Source organism: Thermobia domestica, chromosome 11 (assembly GCF_964235325.1).
Source record: "Thermobia domestica chromosome 11, izTheDome1.hap1.1, whole genome shotgun sequence".
NCBI classification, from domain to species: Eukaryota; Metazoa; Arthropoda; class Insecta; order Zygentoma; family Lepismatidae; genus Thermobia; species Thermobia domestica.
In genome coordinates, this window is record NC_137464.1 from 261,613,568 (window position 1) to 261,633,544 (window position 19,977).

The window sequence follows — 19,977 nt, forward strand, 5'->3', positions numbered from 1 at the left end:
ATTCTATTTCCAAACGTAATATTTTCGCAGTGAAGAGTCCGTAATAAGTATAACTAAAACCACGTTAAAGGCCGTGGGATAGTTTCATATGACAGCCGCTAGATAGGGGCATTAATGGGGCAGGAGGGCATCCGCCCCCACCCCACCCTGAATTTCAGACTTTGGGGGCAGTAAGGCAGTTTTAAAAACCTTTCGATAAGCAAGATCCAACAAAATAAGTTTGAGGTCCTTACACCGAATAAATAAGGAGGAAATACAGATGATCGAAACTGGAAAGTTGTTCCAAATGATGTCGTTTTTTAATTCCCGTAAAACTAATGTTAAGCGATTCCAAGTTGTACGGAGACTGACAAGGTACATTCGCGAAGTGTCCCCTCGGAATTCGTGTAACATTGATTCAAATGCAAAGTTCTCCGTGGCCCAATGTGTATTGTACTAATTTAAGCGGCCCATACCGGTAATTTCCATATTTATGGGCCTTCATATATCCGGAATTCAATCATACACTACTATAACACTCGGACACAAAGTTGCTTTTAGTTCCTTTAGATTTCACTGGACATGAATATGGGCATATGCAGAACAAATTGAATCAAGTACTCCTTCTCTGACATATGTTACCCACCTTGGCCGCCATCTTGGATTTAACTTTCGGTTTTTCAAATGGCAATAGGTTCAAATGATACATCAAATTAATGTAAACTTTTCTCGGAATTTCATTGGTGTACTGAGTTTTATCGTAGCTTGTATATACCATTAAATGTCAAGCACTTCATATTGAACCTAATAGAAAGTTGTGCAGGGCCCCGTGTGTATATGCAATCTTTTATGTGTTATCGTTGATGAAATATTCTCTGAACTTATATACATGCAGACACACAGATGTCAATACGGAAATGGTAGGTCTTCACCCAAATCTGGCCGTATCTGGATCTACATTAGGCATTTTGACAGTAATACAATACTTCCTTATAGTATAACATGGAAGTAATAACAATCACTCATGGAAATGTAATAAGATTATGACACCTATGTTGTAAGGAGTTTACCAGTTAGAAATTGTTTTGATTTGTCAACACCAAAAAGTAAGCGTAACTGATATTAACCTGCAATGTCTATTCGCAAAGTGGCTGGAGGGAATGAACCTGTAATACCTTCCAAATGGTACAAGCTACGGTAAAATACATTACACCAGTGAATGTAAACGTAAATGTCCGATGTAACACTTGCACCTATTTCCATTTGAAAAACCAAAAGTAAAATCTAATATGGCAGATCTAAGATGGCGGCCGGGATGGGTAACATGTGTCAGAAGCAGTACTTGATCCAATTTGCTTTTCATATGCCCATATTCATGTCCAGTGAGTAACATCTAAAGAAACTAAAATGAATTTTGTGTCCGATCGTTATGGTAGTGTATGATAGAATTCCGGATATATGAAGGCCCATAAATATGCCAATTACCGGCATGGGCAGCTAAATTTAGTACAATACACATTAGACAGCAGAGAACTTTGTATTTAAATCAATTTTACACGAATCTCGAGGGGACACTTCACGAATGTACCTGGTGAAAACCAACATGTAGGCTACTATATCAACGAATGCCTGCGATATATTAATTTCAGAACCGCAAGAACCCTATGTTTGTTTTCTGAATACAACATGAAAAAATTGTTTCCATGATAATTCTTTTATTTACTTTTTAATATCAGTTCTACAAGGGGTACAACCTTCGACTATGACACTTTCTCGCAAGTTAACTTATAAGCATTTAAACAATACAATAAACATTAAAAATCAAAGGGAGAAAAAGAGACAAAATAAACTGTAGATTACCATATTGCCACGAGAAGTCAAAACATTCACATGAGAAGAAAATAGTCTTCTGAATGGGTAGCACTTTTTGACAATTTTCTTTCTCTGGCAGATTTTTTTTTTTTTTTTTTTTTTTTTTTTTTTTTTTTTTTTCAAAAATAAGATAAAATAGAAATATGTTTAAAGGTGCAAAGGTTCACGTGCACCCCCTTCCTTGTAAATATACACTACCTAAAGTGAGAAGCTAGGAGTGAAAATAGCAACACTTTCCGAAATTTTCCTCTGTCATGTTTCGATTTGGGCTTAAATCAAAGGGAAGTTTTGCAAAATCGATAGTTTAAGTCAATTTTCTAAAAGTTCAACAAAAGGATTCACCGAGAACAGATACTTAGGATATCCAGGGCATTTCCTCATTCACACCACAGGTGCCTAAAGGCATTTTAAAAAATCCAATTCAATTCAAATGTAGGCCTACTGGTAGTTATTGGTGCACCCCTCAGAAGATCCTTTCTACCAAATCTTGTGTGTTGGTCCCCCTTGATGAGTTTCTCGCTACGCCACTGATGTCTGATATGTATTTGATTTATAAACTAAATTGCTTGCAAGCAAATGAAATGTCCTTCCTGCTTCCCTGGGGGCCAGTATATGTGTAACTTTGGTGAATGTAGCTCCGGGTTCGATCCTTGTTGGGAAGTGAGCTCGAGCTTCAACCACATTGGTCAGTGCAAGACTGTTGTAAAATAAACATATATAGTGACTACCGGCAGTGAACTCCTTCATGCCTAAACGCTTAGCGTACGCGCCTTTCGCCTGGAAGACCCGGGTTCGATTCCCGGCGTGAGCACATGTGGTTTCGATTCCATGTTAATCAGTAGGTCCCGTCTCATAAAGCCTCGCTGCCGAAAAGGACGTTAAACTCCAAATCAACTCAACTATCGGCAGTGTCATCACAAGAAGTAAAAATCTTATCAATAAGCTTACATTAAAAACTTCACTCTTTGATCATTTCTCTTTTTCCTCTTTTTAAATACAGAGCAATCAAAGTAATGCTATTCTCAAAGGACATGTACCTGAGGGCTTAAGGCAGCGTTTCCCAACCTTTTTCAACTTGCGGCACACTACAGGTGTAACTTGAATTCTCGCGGCACCCATATATATAATTACCGTGGTATTTTAATGTGATTACTAATTTCCTTCTTACAGAGAAGAAAGCTCGATCACTGATTTTCCCCCGTGCTAAATCATTATACTTATTTTTCATTCTAATTTTAAAATAGAAAACAATAGCAATGAAATATAGGACTCGGGTTTTTAAAAATCCACTTTCTCTTTCGAAAACTGTATCTAACCTCTAACTAAAAGGGAAGATCACTAAATAACGAACAAATAAACAAATCTCCTATACTTTTAAAACACAAATGTAGGTAATTTGTATGCATGCTTGCTTTGTTGAATTTATTGAATGATATGTTAAAATTTCAAGTTACGAAACAGTCTGCAACAATAAAGAAGTAATAATGGTCATGACAATGATAAATACGTTTTTCAACATTAAAAGTGTACAGAAAAGTAACACAGTATGAAATTTAAAATTGTAGATTTATAGTAGAGGTTCATAGTAATGTGAAATATAAATATACATTTTCCCCTGTCTTGCAATTTGGTTCGTATAGAATTAATAATTTGTTTCGATTTTCTCGTGGCACACCAGCGGCCCATTCGCGGCACACCGGTTGGGAAACGCTGGCCTAAGGTGTTTACTGAATCTTAAGTATGAGGAAAAAGAAAACAGACTGAAAAACGTGGAATTTATTTACTAGTATAATGGAGATTCTTTTAAAGCCAACCTTAGACTCCCTGTCACCAAGGATGTTTAAACGTTACTCAAGCGTAACTCCAAGACCATCAGAATTGAAGAAGATGAAATACAGGTACAAAAGGTAACCGATAAAGAAAAGAGAAACATAGAAATGGTACTCATCATAACAAAAATATGTCTACTTACACAAAAATGTTCTGCAGAATTTCAATACGTTTCATATCGCTAAAATCAAGGAACAAAACCCTTTGGGTTCGAGAGAGAACTGGTATTCAGTGGAACCAGTTTTATCTTAACAATCTCAAGCAGGTACGACATACGTGGGTATTTCGAGTAACGCTAATCCCTTGGTGACCGTAACTACAATACCAAAATGCAGAATGTTCCATTGAGTAACGTTACTCAGCGTAACATAATTCAGAGCGTACCATTTTAAAAGTTACACTGACCAATAACGTTATTAAGTAGGTGCAGAAATGGGTTACAAAATAGTAACCGTAACAGATAACAAATTGTAAATATTGCACATTTCGTTAAGTTATCCACCCTTGGTTTCTACTTTGTATTCCTATCTCTGCGAGATCCATCTTAATATTGTCCTCCCATCTGCGCCTAGGTCTTCCTAATGGTCGTTTTCCTATGGGTCTACCAGTCAAGACTTTGAAAGCGTTTCTACTTTCTTCCATTCTAGCTACATGACCTGCCCACCTAAGCCTCCTAGACTTGACGACCCTAACAATGTTGGGTAAACCGTATAAACTATGTAGTTCCTCGTTATGAAGCTTCCGCCATTCCCCATTCTCGTTCCTCTTGGGTCCGAATATTCTTCTCAGGATCCTGTTCTCAAATACTTTCAGTCTATGTTCTTCCCTCAGAGTAAGCGACCATGTTTCACACCCATACAGAACAACAGGCATGATTATCGTTTTATATATTTTAAGCTTCAAATTCCTCGACAGAATTCGCGACGACAAGAGATTTTGAACCGAATAGTAACACGAATTCCCTGCTTAAGAATACAATTAGGTGATACTGTTCATCAAACATCACAATTACAAACACACAGGAAATCATACAAAAGCATTGGAATCAGTAACGATTTCAACTAGTTGAGCTACGTACCTGAATTATGGTACGAGGATTATTGGACGGATACCACAATGGAATTCCAAAAAGGCTGAGAACTGCTGTCTTCCTCTGGTAAGTCTCCGTACAACGAGTGCTTAAGATACTTCCCCCTATGAGCAACAAGAGATTTTGTATTACACGTGTCAATGAATTGTTTTACATTTTCTATTGACTATTTTAAGGTTACTTCTTACATTACAACGATCAACCACAACAATCTAAGTGTTGGGATGTACAAAGGAAATTACATGGATGCTCATGCTTCTCAGCAGGTAACTATACTCAAGAGAACACATACTACGAGGATAAGTCAATAAGTAAATGCAATATTTTTCTTCTTTTCAGGCTGGCTCTACGGCATTGTGTGCTTATCAGACGCTAGGTGTCACCACTGGTTCGCATGTGGTAGATTGCCGAGTTATCACATTAGTCCACTTTGCACTGTTGCCAAGTAAAGATCGCCACGTCTCTATGTGCACCGAAGGAAAACAGCGCTCTGTCATCAGTTTTTTGTGGTCTGAAGGTGTACCCGAAGTAGAAATTCATAGAAGACTTTCGGCACAATACAGGGACAATGTGCTGCCACAGCGAAGTGTTTACCAGTGGATTGAACACTTCAAATGTCAAACGAGCGTGAAGGATGAAGAAAGAACAGGGCGTCCAGCTACAGCAACAACTGATGACAATATTGAACGACTCCTGCCTTGATTCTGAATAACAGACGAGCGACTGTTGAAGAAGTGGCAACCCATATGCAGGTTAGTCATGGTTCTGCATATGTCATCATGCATAACAGACTCAACTTTCACAAAGTCTGTGCCAGATGGGCTCCGAAAAAACTCGATGAACAGCACAAGTGAAAACGTGTGAGAATCTGTCAACACGTACTGGACCGTTAGGCTAACAAAGGTGAAGAGTTTCTCAGGCGAATCATCACTGGGGATGAAACATGGATTCTCACTTTGAACTAGAGAGCAAACGCTAGAGTATGGAATGGAAGCATCCCGGATCTCCCGGAAGAAGAAATTCCAGAGTCAACTTTCTGCAGAGAAAATGATGCTCGCAGTGTTTCGGGACTCACAAGGGCCGATCCTGGGACATCTCCCTGAAAAGGGATCAAGAATAAACAGTAAAAGGTACAGTGATATGCTGGTCAGCAAATGGAAGCCTGCAATTGGTAATAAACGCTGAGGTCAATTGCTGGATGGAGTTCTTGTGTTACATGATAATGGCCGCCCACACCGCTCAAACTCTTCAGACACTGTGTTTCAAGGTGTTGGAGCATCCTACATACAGCCTCGATCTCGCCCCGTCGGATTACTATCTCTTTGATAAACTTAAAGATGCTCTCAGACGCCGTCGATTCAGCTCCGATCAACACGTGAAGGAAGCGGTGCATTCGTGACTTGCCGCGCAACCAAAAACCTTTTTTGCAGAGGGTTATCAGAAAGCCTATGCAACGATCGACCAGGTGCATTGGAAAGCAGAGTGACTATGTACACACACACAAAATAAATAAATAAAAACGTACTCTTGTGGTAATAAATAATAAAAATTGATTGCAGATACTTATTGACTTACCCTCGTTACAATGAAGAAGTCTACCTGATGTTTTCAACTTCTGAATAATGTTTTGATAATAGTTTTAACAGCAATGGCGTCAGTGATGACTTCACGGGGTGTCCCGGAGGGAATTTATTCCTCAGTTACGAATTCTCATTCTCAGTATTTTCGTAGGGAGATTAACCCCCAATATATTCTCAAATCTATAAATCTTTGTCCGACCTGCCCCCAACCATTGAGGACTTATGCGCTCCTATCCTATTTGAACACTGCTGCTGTCAGATCTCTTCTGCAGAATGCAAAGAGTTTATCACTAACAAGTAGTGTCAGGTGTACACCACGTGAACAAGTTTGGTTTGCATGGACTTATTTTCTCAATATTGATACTGGAAGTAACAGAGTTCTACTAGTTCCGGTTTTAGTAGAAGGATTAGAGGAGATGAAATGGATTCTTGGGACACTTCACTGATTGTAGAAAACCGAAAGTCTACATTTTTTTCGTCTTCTGAGAACTGATGAACTGTACATAGAACTTTAGTATGAACGAATGGTAGTCGCCATTTTTTTTTTTTTTTTTTTTTTTGTTTTGAAAGAATACATATCAATTTTAAAAAGGAATACGGCGGCTACTATTCGTTCATATTAAAGCGTTTATGTACAGTTTATCAATTCTCAAAAGAGAAAAAGTGGACAAAGTACTGAATTTAGACACGAAGTGTTGAAGCAATTCTTTTCTCCGTTAACAAGAGCAGTTAAAGAAGTAATCCAGATAAGTGGACCTGCAGGATAAAGCAAACAGTGAGGTTTGTGAAACATAGCAGCAAAATACAAATCATTGCCGCACCACAAAAGAATATTTGCCCTTCTATATAAAATTAGTACATTAAAATGGACACGTTAATGTATTGTATATTATTTTTTTTTTAACTTCTACTTCGCGTTCTACAGAAATTTTAAAATAAGTTAGCAGTTACTGATTACAATGGATAGGGTAATTCAAGATGTAACGTAGAGGAAGGGGGGAAGGTCTAGTCCAGTGGTTCTGAACCGATATGTCGCGACCCACTGCTGTCATGAAGTCCCCTAAGGTGTGTCGTGAAATTTTACAATTTAAAAATCATGAAGAATTTAATAATAATTAATTAAAATCGAGACAAACTGTAAAAGTCAACACCTCCAGCGGTAGCAATAATGCTCAGTGCTATAGAGGGTCATTATAAAAACTAATTGGTTTCACTACTACAATAGATATTATTTATAATAAAAATATCAAACAAATGTTTCGCGATGCCCTGAACGTTTACTGAGAATCACTGGTCTAGTCTACAACAGTCATTTTCAGCTGAATGTTTCGTGACGCCACACTTTGCTGCTTGGATTCTTAATAAGTCTCTCACACAGAGCTAGAAGAAGGCAGCAAACCTAGCATTGATAGAAGGCTGTAGTTACAGGCAAGAAAGGGATTAATAATTTTGCGTATACAACATGACTGCCAATCTTGTTTTATTCCATTTTTATTATTATTATTATTATTATTATTATTATTATTATTATTATTATTATTATTATTATTATTATTATTATTGTTAGCAGCCAGCTCCCACGTCATACTTTAGGGAGTTGAAAATGATTGGTCTAGAATATACAAGCACGAAGATTCATCGATTCGAGAAAGACGACAGTTTCTGTTACAACTATCAAATGAAATGAAATAAAATCTTAGTTTAACTTCCCATGATTATGCCCTTTAGGCTAAGGGAGACTATGATTAAGGTTAGTGAATGATGGAAGAATTAGTTGAGGAGATGTGGAAGAAGCGGGAGTACTCCCAGAAAATCCACGCACCAGAGGTAAGTGCTGTAACACTAACTATAATCAAAATACTACTCACCAAGTGGGACACATCTGATAAGCTTCTTCAGTATAATTACAACATACACATACGTCAATTGCGAACTCAACTTATACTAATTAGTTTGCCGGTATTAAAAAAAAAAAAAAAAAAAAAAAAAAAAAAATGTTAAGTGTGTCCAATCAGTTCTGGAAATATGTACTTATCTCTTAATTTTTGTTGTGGTTTTTCTTGAGCCTAAGATTACTTGAAGATCACGTTATTGTAGTTTTATAACAAAATCAACTATATTAATATTTATTAATTATCCAACCACATTAATATCCAATTAGCACTAACCTGATGATTCGAGCGCATAGTCCACCATTCCTGTTTTATCAGCATCATATATGGTGAGGGCTTCATGGACAATGCCTTTCACTTCGGCGTCAGTGAGGGTGTAACGTCTCTCAGAAGCGTTCAGGTTGAAGGCCGAGCCACCGCCGCTATTAAATTTGTCCATTATTTGTTTGGTCACCGTTGCCATTATGACTTCTGCCGAATGCTCGGCTTCTTGTTTCGCTGCTTCTTGCACTTTAGAATAAATACCTGCAACGAAAATAATAATAAAAGAATATTAATTTTTTTTTCTTCCTTCACAAAAGTATGTTTATTTCCTGAAAGTTCTCCATACATCCAACCAAAACCAACTTTCTAAAAGAGGACACCTCATTATTCAAGTAAGGAGGACAGCAATCTCCTTGTGTCTCTTGGAGATAAGGGCAACTGGCTAACCTTTTGTAACGGTGCCAACATTTGACTGACGTAGTCCTAATATCTTACTGTGCTATTGCGGATAAGAAAAGTGACTTTAGTTTGTAATTCTACTGTAAATTCGAAGGCTTTTTCAAGCAGTCTATACATGAAATGCTTGAAATTCTACTTAACCAACACAAGTCAACTCACTTTAGTCACAATGAAACGCCCTTGAAATGATATTCCAGAATTCCCTGTTCCATGGCTCTCGCTGAGCAGTAGTAGATTATCACGTGACAACGTCGATCATGATATTAGAGGCAAGTTAATACATTTTAATGTATCACAATATAAATGTTCTTAAAATACGTTATTGAAATTGAGTATTGTGTTATAGGCACTTAAATATAATAAAAAATAAGTACTATCTACGTATTTGGTCTTTTATTTGGAAGTCTAGAGCCTTTCTGTTTCAAGTGTGCCTCCTGCTGGCGCTGCTGTCGATGTGTTTTCCCGTTCCTCCGTCCAAAGAGGAGGGACAAGTTGCTCTGGTCGAGATCTTTCAATAGTTCAATAAGGACAGGATTGCAACATTCACGGGCTTCACTATGCACTGTCTTGTTTACCATTCTAAGTATCCTACGATCTTCACTCGCAAAGACCAGACAACTGAATGACATATTAGCAACACAGCCGAAGCCATTAAGTTCTTTCCCCGCAGGAAAGGGAATGTTTTCCTTCCTAGGAGGGCGGCGAGGGTGGGAAAAAGTATTTTTCACATTTTCCGAGGGCACACTTGAAAAGGCTCTATTATGTCGAAACTTATGTAATCCCCTGATTCTTTATCAAGGCATAGATGTTATTTTCTACGATATTCACCAACTTATTAAAACGAGCACCTTTCTTATTCATTAACATCCACTTTTGCTTTTATTATAGCTACTAGTGGGAATCAGGGGAAATTTAAATCCCTTTTTGAACAGAATAAAATTTCTGTGCCATTAGACGTCCAGTAAATTTACGAAGAAAGACTCTGTCCCCTCTTTCCTTACGGCTTGCTCTTTCAGCTAATTTTCCTTTAGGGACTTAATTATGAAACCATGTAGGTTGGGAACGTTGTTGTTTGCAGGACACAAGTTGTAAATACGATGATAATTTTACATTTGATTAGCGTAGGAAAAATATAAATGTCCAGCAAGTAACTTACCATTACTCAGATCCTGTTTAATATCAGCTGCCAATTTAGCCAATCTTGATTCTAAATCCTCATGAGCTACGAAATAACTCTTAATGAACGCCTGGATGTCAGAGTTGTTTCCTGATTGAGAGCTGTTGTTTCCACCGTGAAGATTCCCAGCAAACAAATTAGCCAAGAAGCTAGCCACGTGCTCCTCTACTGTGGCCAATGGAATGTTATCACCACAGCAAGTATGAACGGCGTTCAACATATGAGTCTGCTGCAACTGTATGGAGTAAAGAGAGAGAATTAAATAAGATAATATCACAGGGAATAATGAAGGTGGTGATAAATTATGAAAGGGAAAAAAAGAGAGTTTTGTTTCACAGTGTGAAACTACGGCCGACTTACAAATTATATGGGAATTCAATACTCAAACCTGTACTCCATCTATAACCACTGGTTACAATGGATTAATAAGATCTGAGATAGAATCTGTTTCTCGGACGCCGAATCCATTCGTTACGCTTTATTGTTTTTGTTCTATGGCAATAAAGGTTGAAATGGAAATGATGTCTGGTAATTACATATTTCACGTGTTTCCGTACAACACAGCTCTCCCCTTGGTAAGTCCGTTCCATTTTTATTCCTTCATGTTTCAATTCTTTTCCTTCCTGTTTTTAACCTCCGTGACCAAGACTCCAGGGGAGAGTCAAAAACTTGGATGTTTAAACAAAATTCAGGAATTAAAGGAATCTAAGTAGAATGATAGAATTCCTGAGTGTGGTTTTGCATTGCCTGAAGTTAACATAACGCAGCGTTTCCCAACCGGTGTGTCGTGAATGGGCCGCTGGTGTGCCGCGAGGAAATCGAAACAAAATTATTAATTTTATAGCAATCAAATTGTAAAACGCAGGAGAAAATGTGTATTTGTATTTCACATTACTATGAACCTCTATTGTAAATCTACAATTTTAAGTTTCATACTATGTTACTGTTCTCTACATTTCTAATGTTGAAAAAAGTATTTGTTGACATTGTTATGACCATTATTGCTTCTTTATTGTTGCAACTTGAAAATTTAAAATATCATTCAATCCTTTCGACAAATTACCTACATTTGTGTTTTAAAAGTAAAAGAGGTTTGTTTGTTCCTTCGTTATTTAGTGATCTTCCTTCTTAGCAAAAGGGGTTGGATACAGTTTTTAAAAAGAAAGCGTATTTTAAAAACTTGAGTCCAATATTTCATTGCAATTGTTTTCTATTTTTAAATTAGAATGAAAAATAAGCATAATGATTTACCACGGGGAAAAACCAGTGTTCGAGCTTTCTTCTCTGTGAGAAAGAGAGAAAAAAAATCACAGAAAAATATCACTGTGTTTTACATTTACAAATAATATCTATAAGTGTGCCGCGAGAATCCAAGTAACAAACGTAGTGTGCCGCAAGTTGAAAAAGGTTGGGAAACGCTGACATAACGTCTTGGCTAAGGATTGCAAGAACTGGAAATGAACAATGAAGCACTAATTGAAGGGAGCAACGTACACAATTCACAGACCTGTATTTACATCCTTTGTCTGCAGCGAGCTTTTGTCAGGACGAGATCTAAAGTTCACACCGAAATCTGAATCATTGATGTTTCCTTATCAGGAATTGAACCTAGAATCTCGTGCACTATAAGCACAGGCGCCAGGCCAGGAATTACGGCCCTCAAGTATATTGTGTTTGTAGAAAAAATCTTGTATTGTATGAATTGCCTTCAAACTCAAATGAGTATGTTAGTGGTGAATGGTTCTAGTTGTCGCTATTTATAGGAATTTAATGTTTTTGACTTATCGTCCCGTCGAGGGCCTTTATTTTTTTAAATAGCCACTGAAACTTCCGATATTGCAAATTTTGCAGGGACAGCAACTAGCAAACGCGAGAAGCAGCTTTCATCCCATTTTAACACTAGGTCTACAAAAAGCTAAAAATCAATGGTCATTAAATGCTGCATAAATATTACAAAACAAATTTACTACATTTTGTATGCCAGTGTAAATTTAAACAGGGTTTCCACTTACTTGGGGAGCACATGAATTCCCCTTACTTTTCCAGGTCACGATCTTTCAAGCTTTCAGATCTATATACAATGTTAAACAAGAATTTTAGAAATGATAAAAAAAATAAAATTAATAATAATAATAATAATAATAATAAACAAATAAATAAAAAGATTGCGATTTTGGCCAAGAATTTTAGGCATGATCCAACAAATTCATCAAAAGATTGCGATCTTGGCCAATAACTAGTTTTCGGATTAGGGGCCCCAAAATTTTTGGACGGACCCTATATCCAGTTTTCGTTTATATTATATATATATATATATATATATATATATATATATATATATATATATATATATATATATATATATATATATACACGAAATAAGCAAATCATACTGAGTTAAGTGGTAGCTTGGGTTTGGTTACACTATATGTAGTTCTCCAGATATAAGGACTACAGAAAATTTTTGCCTGAAATATATTGGATCTTTTAACTTAATCCAATATATTTTACCATGGAATTCCTTCTCTACTATGCATGTATATGTAAAGTGATTGAGTATATATATATTACACGTAGAGAAGTTTTGCAAAACAGACTAATTTACTTTTATACAATATTCCCTACCAAATGGCCGGATAAAGCAAAAAGAGAAATATGTGCTGAGAAATAAAAATCCATACTTAGAACTCCCTAACTTCTCGAGGTTGTTTCAGTTTTCCTGAAATTTCCTTACTTCTCCAGAACTTTTAAAGACAAGCTGAACTCCTTGACGTTTTTAGGTTGGTGGGAACCCTGTTAACTTTTGTGTACGCTAAGACAATAATAATACAAATGCATGATGAAATAACGGAAAAGGCTCACATAAAAATTCTCATTCAACTTATCTAAGCAATACTTCATGACAAAACTGATTTCGACTTCAGGTCAGTGTTTTACCACTGAACCAATCGTACAAAATTATTTAAATATATATTTAATTCTCCAATATAAGCCTTCCAAAATAACTGACTAGACATTTGTAATTTCTAAACTATTTATATTAGTTTTCAAACAGTGCTGTTAACAATTAACTAATTCGTTAGTAAAAAAATAAAACTTGAAGACAAAAGCCATTGAAGCAAACAGCTTACCTGAAGGAGCCTCATCTGTCCTGCCAATCGATGTAATTCCTTCCGCAGCAGATGGAAGTTAGAACTGCCCTGACCCATCTGAACCTTTAGTCTCTCCAGCTGCTCTTTCATTTCACTCATGTCCACGGATATCTTATGAAGCGTCGTAAAATGACTTTCCAATATTGTTTTCTGAAAACATATTTCTTGACCTCAGAAAACTTCTCTACTACAATTTATTCATTATAAATGCATCCAAAAGTTGCAAGAAACGCGTTGAAAGTATCTGCAGATTGCGCTAGCATTTACACACACCCTCAGAATGTTTAAGAAAGTAAGTCGAACGCCGCTCGGACAACGACTTTTCCTTAGCTTCTGAAATATTCTGACAGAAATACTATTGATGAGGCGACTGAGCACCTCTATAACTTGTAAAATTATCTCAATATCCAGTTCAGAAATGGTTCTCAATGTCACGAGAAGAGAAGGTATAGAAATAATTACTTTGATTGTCAATTCTTCGTAATTTAATTTAATTTGCGCGAATAAGTTTCAACTTGTCAAACTGAAAGATGAAGACTTAGTACAAAGCTCATTGGAAGTCTCACGATAGTTAATCTACGAAACACAGGAAAATCTACGTATTTATTATTATTATTATTATTATTAGATTTATCGGAAGTGCCAATAATCACTACCCCACACAAGCAGGGAATCTGTACTTTCGGCATCTATGGCCATTTAGCCCGCCATGTATGAGGGATGACTCCCTCGGCGAGCACACTATCCGGGGAAAGGGAAGGAAGGAAGGAAGCGGCTTGAGACCTGTAAGTTAGGTACTACCCCGGCATTTGCCTGGTGAGAATGAGGAAAACCCAGGAAAACCTCATTCTGAATGGCTGGCCTGAAAAAGCATTATCGACCGAGTGCCCCCACCGGGAATCGAACCCGGGACCGCTCGAAGGCGAGAGCGTTAACGACTATGCTGAAATTGCATAAGGATCAGGATAATGAACATTACCAAAACTCCTATTCAATGGAGAAAATATAGCCATAGACTGCCAGGTATTAAAATACACCGTAAATTCTGTTGAATATTTCTAGAGTACCGTTTCGTTCACGGGGGAACAAATCAAATCTAGTAAAATATTTCGAAATCGCGTTATAAAACGTTTATATATGAATCACGTACATAAAAGACAGTCAGAATTCTCATTAAGTGACTGTTTCCATGTTTACAACGAATTAATTTTCCATTTATTTACTGTTTTAGACAACCGGAAGGTCATTATATATAGAAACATTAAACAGAAGGGCATGTACATTAATGATCACACGCCGGCGTTCGAATCTGGGACTTCCAAACTTACTAGATCAGAACGCTAACCGTTCATCTGTATAATAAAAGACAGTCGCGAGCGAGAGAGACTATATACGAGAAGTGAGATTATAGGAAAAAAATGTTAGAAACAATGTCAACACATGAACTTTGCTACTTTCATAGTTAGAACACTTAAAGCACACATCTACGATGTTCAGTACCTGTGCCATGTCTATTTCTCAGCCTTTTGATTTGGTTTTAATGACTTCTTTAACCCTATTTAAATGAACCTTACTTCCTGAAAATCAAATTTTGTTTTATATAAAATTTATATTTTGTAATCAAATTCAAGTAATATAATGCAAACTCATTTTACAAGCGTCGTTCAATAAGTCCTTAGAAAATCCGAATGACGACACTCGTTGTATCGAAAAAGATTTGGTTTTAGTAAGCGTCATTCCTCATACACTGTTGTTCAAGTTATAGCTATATCCGTCACGTGGTTTCATTACCACCATACTCGATTGAAGAAACAAACTTGTGACTATTTAGAAAAATGGAAAGAAATGAATTTCGTGTGAATATTAAATACTTCTATTTAAAAGCTTTAACACCGAAAGAGATTAAAGCCGACTTGGATTAAGTTCATAGTACATCTGCTCCTGTCTTTACGACTGTTTACAATTGGATAAATGAGTTTAAACGTAGCCGTACATCCAATGGAACTCACTTCCTCCGAAATGATTGACAAACTCCACGATATGGTTTTGAATGATGCACGAATCAAACGAAATAGTTGAGGCCACAGGCATATCACAGGGAACAGTGTTTTCATATTTGCACGAAAAATTGGGTCTGAAAAAATACTGACAAGGCGGGTGCCACGTTTGCTCTCTGGAGAGTAAACGCAATCGTGTGATCAATTCGCAGGCTGGTGTGGCGCTTTTCGTCCCAATCCCGACGAGTTTCAGTGTCAATACATAACAGCGGATGAGACAGGGATACACTATTACACTCCAGAAACGAAGGAACAGTCTAAACAGTGGATTTTTAAAGACTATTCAACTCAAAAGAAGGCGAAGACTGTGAAATCGGCCGACAAAGTGATGGTCACAGTTTTTTGGGATTCACGCAAAATCATCTACACCGATTACTTAGAAAAAAGACAAACGATAAATGAATAGTAGTATGAGTCGTTATTGCACTGGTTGTGAGAAGAAAAAAGAAAATAAATTCTCTTCCATCAAGACAAGTTTCGATGGCAAAAAATATGGGATTAAAATTCGAGTTATTACAACATCCATCATATTCACCAGATTTGGTTCCCAGGGACTTTTCATCTCTTAAACTTGAAAAAAAAAATGGCTCAACGGAAAACGATTCATGTCGAACGACATGGTCATCGCCCAAGCAAATACCTATTTTGAGAACCTTCCGAAATCCTACTTTTTTGAAGGCTTAAAAAAAAGTCTGAGAAACGCTGGAAAATGCATCAAGCTAAAAGGAGATTATGCTTAAAAAACATTTTTTATATTTTTTATTTCTAAGGACTTATTAAATGACCTCGTAAAAAGAGCAAGAAACATTTAGCTAGACTTGAAAGAAGAAATCGTTAAAATTGGAAACTAAAATAATTCCCCATTAAATGAAAAGGAGGACTGAACACCGTTACTAATCAAAGTACATGCACTGCTCACATTATCATCTAATTAACAAGCGATGCTTCTCACTCAGTTTTAAAAGTTTCACTGCAAAAATCACATTTTCTTTTGTATTAAAAATCCTAAAAGAATAAACCTTACGTCACAATTTACATATTAATTTACAATTTCGTTATTATTGAAAAAAGAAAAAAAATAATAATAATTGAAGATATCTACATTTCCTTTCGTATCTGGAACAGTACTGCTCTCAAAAAAGGAAGAGAATAGATTAGGAAAAAGGACTAGGTTTCAAAATTTTCTTAAAATACATTTAAAGCTTTAACCTTTTTATTTCGTTCAGATTTAAACTACTACTATCCTTATAAAACACACGAGAATTAATCCTACAGCTGAATTCTGGCTACAACGATTAGACCTATTATCAGAGATATAGGAAATTAAAACAAACAATTTTCCCCGACTATACCACAAGGCAGAAAGAGGATTTTAATAAGGTAACAAATACATCTTATGGATAAGATATCTACCTTAAAAGTATACACAGAACGCCCTACTATGAATTCTATTATGTTTAATATGCTGCGAATATATATATATATATATTTATATATTTTTTTTTAATGTTAACAATATTCAAAATAGTACTCACAAAAGCACCAAATTGGGACTTCAAACATTCCAACGACCAATTGTCGCCGTCCGTTAAGATGTCACCTTGTCCTAGAACTACAAGCTTTGATCAGTTTCCTTCATTCTAGAAATAATGTTTATGCTTCTTGAATCATTGTTGATAACATATGCTACCTTCCCCATACCTTTTTTCAGAATCTACACAAATCAACACCGACCGTAGGTTATAAACAAAGAAATTTAACAACAATTCAAGAACAACAAACATTACTTCTACAATGGATGAAAGTGATCAAAACAAGTAGTTGTACAAACAACATAATTTCTTGAAGAACACGCACCAGAAGAGGCCACACCTCATTGAAACGTTTGCGCTTAATTGAAAACTGGATATTTTGGTGAATACTTGTTTGATTATTTGGTATGCATTAAAGGTTATGGCATTAAGTAACCTTTCTTTGAGAACATAAAACTACTTCATAATTACATGTATTGTTGTAATCTACTTCCTGGTGATATTAACTCCACTCCACTCTTTTTTCCCCTCTATTATCATTTTGACCTATAGAAATTCACTGCCCTCAAAGGCTTCCTTATTAGAACCCGATAAGGACCATGCACCTTTCTCATGCAAGATACGTGCTTTGTCCATCCTTAATTGTTTTATTTAACTATCTGCATGACATTCCTGACACATATAGTCGAAAGGAAACATGCTTTCCACTAATAAGGTTTTCTTTTACCACAAATTTCACAATAAACTGGCAAATTTGAATAAAGTTTTTGACTACGTGCACTAGTAAGTTTCTTCTTGAAAAAAAAGCCAAAGAAAATTTTGTAATAGGAATGTACTTCTTTCGATTGTACGTAAGTTTCGTTGACTGTTCACAAAAAACTACTCAGTAACATTTCCTTGAAAGGTCGTATTCTTATGACCGTACGTAGGAAATTTTCAAATATTTTGGCTTGCGAAAAGATCTCAAATTCCAGAAGGAGATATACACGTTTAATTCCTTCAATAAATAACAACGTGAGCGCTTTCAAATGGGAAATGGGTAATCAGGGTTTTTTTGAACACGACTGTTATCTTTCTTCATTGACTATTCATCTGTTTTTGCTCCAAATATTTTCTTCACGACAGTTTTCAAAAGCCTTTCTTCGAGTAGGAGTCGAAATTTCGCATACGTTCTAAACAACACGAAATTTGTGCCTTATAAACAGATAAAACTTCCAGTTTGGTTACGACCAAGTGGCGGCGATTGGCCATTAAAAGACGGGGGGTTAGACCATGATCTGAATATTTGTATATCCCTGTTAGTTTTCCTGGTTGTTTCTAACACTGTTTAACGAAACATCGTATAACTAATAGGATACCATTTTTTTCAGTTAAAATACTATATTAATCGGTAGTTCAATATTTTCGTTCACACCATCAGTTCCACTGGACCCTGGATTTTGTGTTTTTATTTTCTTAAAAACTCATTACCTGATAATCTGCGTTTCACAGCGAAATTCATCAAGTATGAAAATCATTAACAAAGAAATTAAAGCCAGACATGTCCAATACCGTAACCTCAACACACGCTGTGCTTTAACTGAAAATATCAGCCACTATTCACGGCTAATTCATTATTAATCTACACCTGCTTATCCGAGTTCAATTGTACACAATACTAGAATCCAAAATAGGCCCAACTCTGCCAACAATAATAATGTTTATTTTTTTTTTTTCTTGATTTCTGTTTAAAGAAAGAATAGCCAAAGAAAAGGGGTATCATTGTTGTGTCTGCCTAGTAAAAAAGAAACATTTTTTTTCCACCACGAATTTGTAACTGCGGAATATCATAAATGTTGTAAGCAAAACAATGGAAAAGGTAGAAGTTATTTCTTATTACCCTCTTTCTAATCAATATTCCTTACTATTAGAAAGAAAAGACATTTTAGAAACTGTCGATTTTTGTACAATTAAAGAACAACTTGTGAAAGATTTTTCTTCTTTTGCGAAATGTTCTCTCAATTAGTTTCAAAGCTGCTAACTTAACATATCGAGCCCTTATAAGAAGAAATTAAAGTACGCTGGAATTTTGCGCTCCAATAGGTTAATTTTTGGGCCATTTTCCGTGGCAATTAAAACGCAATTTCTGTAGCTTTCTTAGCTCCACGGGAAGACAAATACCCAATACGTACTCACGCAACGGCAAATATTATATGGCACCATTTTTTCCCCCTATGAACCAGTAATACATACAAAAACTTCCTATTTCCAAATGAAAGTATATACATTAAGGGGTCATTTCAAAAAAATGGAGCAACTAAGCAACTACCCCCGCCTTTTCCCCCTAATCGCCGCTCCTGGTTACGACGGTAAAAGGTTTTCTACATTAATTTGCTTGAAATCACATCATCACCTATGTATTTCAGTTATTCACTTCCTCTAGATTATTATCAACTGCGCCACATTCACGTCTATGACTCCGACTTAGTACCATGACTGTGTCCTTCCATGATCTAATACTAAACATGTTAAGACCATTGAATGTGAGTCCTGTGTTGCTAATACTATTTTTCTAATTCATCTATTCTAAAGCAAAGTTGAAAAAGCTTATACAATGCGCTCTATTGCTGCAGACTACGAATTTTCAAAGGAACAGAAGGTTCTCTCCACAATTTACTACTTGCCTTTGCTAAAATGTGGCGTCATTAATATTAAATATATTAGTAGCAGCAAACGTTACGTGCAAATAAATAAATATATATATTTTTTTAAATCTAATGTTACTTCCCTTGTCCACTTACCGTTTCATGCATTCGCGCATCGGCATTGTCGTCTAATTTGGCAGAATGTGCTGAGATTTCCTCTTTTAGAGACTGTCTTATATCCTGTAGCTGGGCAGTCATAAGTTGCTCGTTGTTACTTAATTGGGAGGCGAGGTTCTTAAAAGCTTTATTCTGCAGAATTCGTTCGGCTAAACGATCCAAATCTTCTTTCGATAAAACCACAGCTGCTCCAGGCGCATGCTCCCCGGATACAGAGAAAATATTAAACTTTGTAGACGCCTCGAAATTATACAAAAAAGAAGGTTAACATTCAAACATACACATTTAATAT

At 36.2% G+C, this 19,977-nt stretch overlaps 1 protein-coding gene across 5 annotated transcripts in view; it reads right to left on the bottom strand.

Annotated features, from left to right (window-relative positions):
• LOC145665010 (klaroid protein-like) overlaps positions 1-19,977 on the bottom strand; it is a 168,294-nt gene that overhangs the window by 20,166 nt on the left and 128,151 nt on the right. For 4 of the 5 annotated variants that reach the window (XM_081732197.1, XM_081732199.1, XM_081732201.1 and 1 more), the window contains 5 exons: positions 19,665-19,925; positions 13,275-13,445; positions 10,123-10,378; positions 8,520-8,768; positions 4,760-4,875 (listed from right to left, as the gene is read on the bottom strand). In XM_081732197.1, the coding sequence (XP_081588323.1) occupies positions 4,760-4,875; positions 8,520-8,768; positions 10,123-10,378; positions 13,275-13,445; positions 19,665-19,925 (1,053 nt within the window). The remainder of the gene's footprint in view (positions 1-4,759; positions 4,876-8,519; positions 8,769-10,122; positions 10,379-13,274; positions 13,446-19,664; positions 19,926-19,977) is intronic. The other variant, XM_081732200.1, reaches the window with a different exon arrangement.